Genomic DNA, 5,500 nt, shown 5'->3' on the forward strand with positions numbered 1-5,500 from the left:
TTAAAAAAATCCCCCAAATTTGGCAAGAAAATTCTTGTAAATATTTTCAAAAAATGAGTAAAAATCTTTTAAAAAAATCCTAAAAATATCTAAAGTGATTCCATATATATCCGTAAAACTTCTATTTTCTTTAAGAACATTCACATAAAATTCAACCAAAATCCACTGAAATTCGCTGAATTTTGATTTTTTTGTGAATGTTCTTAAGAAACATTTCCTTTTTTCTACCAAAAAAACGTTCAAAGATTTGTTGAAAATGTGGACATCAGAAGTTTCACAGTGAAAATATTTTTTTCCACATTTTCAAACTTTAAAACGGGTTAATGTGACCCACAGGACGACAAGAGGGTTAAAGTCTGAAATATAAAAGTTGTAGCTGCAGACATTTTATAAAAAAAACACAACTTTATAAATTATCAGCAGAATCTTCAGAGTCTTAATTCCTGTAAATAAACTAAAGATGATGAAACTTAAAGGCATCAGTTCAGAGAAATCTCCCTTTAATGCTCTCAGCTCTAGAACAGCATTCAGCATCACAAACACACAAAAACCTCATCTACACTAGAAAACTTTACAAATATGTTTACAAGAGTTTATACAGTTCAGGATCAAATCATTTCAAGAGGCAGTGAGAGGACAGAAAATGGAATTCATCTGAAGTTTCTGTGCAAAAAGGACAAACCGTCATCTGAGGAGAGGTTTTAAATAAAGTTTTCTGTTCTGCATCAACATTAAATCCACAACAAACTGTCTCTGCTGAGCTTCTCTCAGAAATATTTAACAAACTGAAAGTCTTTAGATTCTGATTTAAACAGAGAATGCGTCTCTTTGCTCCAAACTCTCCTCCAGATGTTCCATCTTTTAGATCAACTCTGGAGCCGTTTTCTCTAAAAACACTTTTTATCTGAAACTTTAAAAAGCTTCTGAAGTTTAGTTTATTTCTTACTGACTACATGATGTTTAATAGGAACATAAATCTGGACTTTACTCTTATTTGAACAAAAAAAGTCCACTATACTCGAGGAAATGAACCAAAAACAAACTGGTTAAAGAGAGATTTTTATTCTCTTTTTGGAATATTTCCGGAAGAATTGCTGAGCTCAGGTTTGAGTTTAAACTGAAGTTATTTGATGAAGCAGATCGACCCGAGTGTCATTTATGTAAAAAAGTTCCAAAGCGACAAAAAAATGGACAAACGATGGGCAAAAAAGGACAAAAAATAACAAAAACAAGAAAAAAAATCACAAAAATGGGACACAAAACGAAAAAATTAGACAAACGACAAGAAACAAAACAAAGACAAAAATGAACAAACAACAAAAAATAGACCAAAAAAATTACAAAAATGAGAAATGAAACAAGTCAGATATAAAAGCACAAAAAAACCAACAAAAACACGACAAAATATTACAGAAATGACAAAAAACGACACGAAACAAAATAAGAGACAAAATAAAAGTATAAAAAGCTACAAAAAGATAAAAAGAATTACATAAATGACACAAGCGAGACAAAAAAATGACAAAAACGTGAGACAAAATGACAAGCCAGACAAAAACAAGACAAAATGTTACAAAAATGAGACACACAACGACAAAAATGAGAAAATGACAAAAAAATTAGACAAACGACACGAAACAAAACAAAAAAGTGACAAAAATTGGACAAAAACGTTCCAATGCAACAAAAAACGGACAAAAAACTACAAAAACGAGACAAAAAACGACAAAAATGAGAAATGAAATGACAAAAATGTGAGACAAATGACAAGTCAGAGAAAAACAAGATGAAAAAACAACAAAAACAAGCCAAAATATGACAAAAATGAGACAGAAAACTACAAAAATATCAGCCCATAATGATGCGGATGGATCAGTGTCATTTGAGGAGTTAAATTAATTCTGCAGTTTAACAATCAGCTGCTAAATTTACATTAACAGATTCTCTCCTCACAGGAACAGTTTGGGTTTCATGGATGTTTTGAGCTGCAGTTGAAGTGAATTTAAGTTTGAGTTAAATTGTGTTTAATTATACTGCAGGCGGAGCTACAGCGCCTCCTCCTGGTTAGAGAACATCTGCAGCTCCAACTACAACTCTGGAACTTGGAAGGAAAAATTAATATAAATTATATTCAAATTTAACAGATGAGATCAGGTTCCATCTGAGATCTTTTTAATTTACTCATTTCTAGAACTGAAACTATAAAAGTCTAGAGCGATTTCCAAGAAAAAGAACAGATAAGAGATGAAAATGAAGCCCAGTTCGGTTTAGTTTCCACCCCAGATTTACTGCTTCCAATGAAACTGATCTGAGAGCAGCAGAAACTGTGGATGAGTTGGATTTAATGTCTTCATCTGCAGCTCATTTATTACGTCTCAGGGCTGAAAGACAACCTGAAATCTGAAGCAGCGTCTGAGGGTTTAGAGAGTCAGCAGATTGAGATTCCTGCTGGAACCGGTTCCTAGAAGACGCCTCTAGAAGGGAAACTGGCTGAACTTTGTGCCTCAGAAGAACTCGGTGACTGGATCAGTTCAGAGTCTTTGGTTTACCAAAAGGTTTCAGAGACAAATAAAGACGTAGAAATTAAACAGGTTTCTTATGACAGATGGTTTGTTGAGACATAAGACTCTAAAGTGGACAGAAAGTTGGACGTCTAATGATCGTATTTGGCTCTTAGACCGGAGAGACGACTGTCCTCTGTCCTTCAGACGACTTCTAACCATGAGGAAGACCAGAAACACCTTCGTCCAACAGCTCCCAGTCCTAAACAGTTCAGATCTGAGGCTCCGGGTCCGACAGCCAGGAGACGGACAGACAGGTGGACGGACAGGTGAGGGGGCGGAGTCACTGGACCATCTCAAAGTAGTGCAGGATGGCCATGATGTGCTGCGGCATGAAGACGTATCCGGTGTAGATGGCCATGGCGGCGACGGAGACGAGCAGTGAGTCTGGAGGACGAGTTCAGGAGGACAAACACCGAGTTTCTGCTGCTTCAGATTCAACTTGAACTAGTTTCACGTCATTTTGGACAAGTTTCAAGTCATTTTGGACAAGTTTCAAGTCATTTTGGACAAGTTTCAAGTCATTCTGGATAAGTTTCAAGTCATTCTGGACAAGTTTAAGTCATTTTGGACAAATTGTGAGTCATTTTGTACAAGTTTGAGGTAATTTTAGATTAACTTTTAGTCTTTCTGGACAAATTGTAAGCCAAAGGTTCCTGACCCCACCTCCACAACAGGACCGGTCCATAGCTGGACTCTTGTCCTCTGTGGTTCCCTGATGGTGGAACCAGTTACCAAACTGCGTTCAGTCTTTAAGAAAAGACTAAAAACCTGCCCTTCACTGAACACCTTTACACTTGATCTAAAAGCAACAACAAATAAATTCCTATTCCGTCTGCACTTCCTGTAGACACCATAGTCCTCTTATCAGATCTGAACTTGTTTTATGGTTCTAATCCAGGTTGTTTCCCCCTGGCTAGATCCTTACTGGTGTTGGATCTACTCTCAGATGGATGAAAGCTTCTGATAAATGAAACTGTAGAATTAAATCAACGTCAGTCTTCAACAAACACTAAACAACCAGAAGCTCTTCTAAAGAAGTGGAGTAAACATCTGGACTGACTGGATGAACCTCAGGAGGCGTAGCTAAACTTCCTCCATCTGTTGTCATGACTACAGTCTTCATCACAGCTGTTAACCAGCAGACGTTAACATCCAAACATGTCAGTTTTTCAGCTGTCTATAAAGAAATTTAAAGATTTCTGCTTGAAAAACATTATTTAACCCATCATAAATAAGTTTCAAGTCATTCTGGACAAGTTTCAAGTCATTCTGGAGAAGTTTCAAGTCATTCTGGAGAAGTTTCAAGTCACTTTCGACAAGTTTCGAGCCATTTTCGACAAGTTTCAAGTCATTTTTGACAAGGTTCAAGTCACTTTGGACAAGTTTCAAGCCATTTTCGACAAGTTTCAAGTAATTTTTGACACATTTTAAGTCACTTTGGACAAGTGTCAAGTCATTTTGGAAAAGTTTCAAGTCATTCTGGACAAGTTTCAGTGCTTAATTATTATAAACTCCCATCATAAATTAGCAGAGTTTACCTGTCAGACTAGTTAACATTCAGCAGCTCCGTGATATTCCATAACATACCATAACAAACACACCTGAGCCTGAGGGAAGACACCAGGTGACTGACGGAAGTTGATCCTTCAGGTAAATCAGATGATTCTGAGGAGTTTCCTGCTGCACAGATCTCAGATTTAATTAATCTGTGACATGACGGAGTGAAAGTGAACCCCTCAGTTTAGCTACAATAACATGTAGAACATACATGTAACTAGCATGTGCTAATCACCTGACCAGTGGATCAACAGCTAGCTTAGCATCGACACCGCCCACATGCTAAACCTCGTTAAGAATTCTGCCTTTTAAACGAGTTTTAAATGTACAATAAAACCTTATACCTTCTCTAATCCGTCAGTGTTCAGTCTTTAGTTCGGCAGTGACACAGGACTGTTAATACAAACATCTTTCTGTCTCTTCAGACCAACACGGCAGCAACAAGGAAGCAGTTTGACTTTACTATGCAAAATCCCATAACAGGTTTCAGGTGTTTACGATCCTTAGCCTGCAGGTAAATACAAACACCAGGTAGAACAAGACATTGAGCTGTATTCTAAACATTTTAGGTGTTTCTTTAACTCGGCATTAATCAAAACATTATAAATGAGACCATTTAGTCATAAAACCGTTTTTTCTTCCAACATGCGAGCAGTTGGCGAAACTTTAGACTATTTCAAACGAAAACAGACGCCGATTGTTTCATGATAAAGGCGTCGAATTAGCTATAAAACACAACACAGATGTTACTAGCATTAACTGGTGAACATAAAATAACTTTAGCTGCTTTAAGTTATGTAAAAAACAGTCTAAGTTAGCTAAAGCTAGGCTAGCTGCTAAAGCTACGCTAGCTGCGCTGACATCCGGGCTAGTGTTAGCATGTTAGCTCTCCCGTTCCGCCGTGTCTGGCGGCCGTAAGCTCGGTGAAGGATACTGAACACCGTCCGCTCCCAGGGCTCCAGCATGTAGAGCGCCGTGACCAGCAGGTACTGGTAGTAGAACCAGGACAGCTGCTTCCAACAGTCTCCCAGCGCCATGACGGTCCGACTTTAGCCGCTAATTAGCTCCGCTTTTCTCCGTTCGGGTTCCGAGCAGCGGCGTGTGACGTCACATCAGAAGGTGCCCCGCTGCAGCCAATCACAGCTCCGCGTTCACGGAGTGACGCAAACCAGGGAGTTCCTGTTTATTGATCCTTAAATAAAGTTTAGATGAAAGCGAGAGAGATGAGAGCGGCTTCTAATGACGATAACAATAATAATAAAAATAAAATTAATGATAGCAATAATAGTAGTAATGATAGAATACAATACAATGACTTTATTATAATAACGATAATAATAATAATAATAATAATAATAATAATAATAATAATAATAATA

At 37.5% G+C, this 5,500-nt stretch overlaps 1 protein-coding gene across 1 annotated transcript; it reads right to left on the bottom strand.

Annotated features, from left to right (window-relative positions):
• Nucleotides 1-483: 483 nt before the first annotated feature.
• On the bottom strand, nt 484-5,231 carry sptssa (serine palmitoyltransferase, small subunit A). The gene is made up of 2 exons (XM_023266674.3): nt 5,056-5,231; nt 484-2,948 (listed from the first exon to the last, which is right to left on the bottom strand). Exons 1-2 carry the CDS (start codon nt 5,156-5,158, stop codon nt 2,845-2,847), a joined length of 207 nt encoding a protein of 68 aa, XP_023122442.1. The 5' UTR covers nt 5,159-5,231; the 3' UTR covers nt 484-2,844.
• Nucleotides 5,232-5,500: the final 269 nt, after the last annotated feature.

Source organism: Amphiprion ocellaris, chromosome 20 (assembly GCF_022539595.1).
Source record: "Amphiprion ocellaris isolate individual 3 ecotype Okinawa chromosome 20, ASM2253959v1, whole genome shotgun sequence".
NCBI classification, from domain to species: Eukaryota; Metazoa; Chordata; class Actinopteri; family Pomacentridae; genus Amphiprion; species Amphiprion ocellaris.

What these genes read in the sequence shown, in the direction of transcription:
- sptssa (XM_023266674.3), bottom strand. Translation starts at nt 5,158, where the DNA reads ATGGCGCTGGGAGACTGTTGGAAGCAGCTGTCCTGGTTCTACTACCAG. An exon ending in CTGGGAGCGGACGGTGTTCA is followed by an intron (nt 2,949 to 5,055) that starts GTATCCTTCACC and finishes CTCGTCCTCCAG; the next exon opens with ACTCACTGCTCGTCTCCGTC.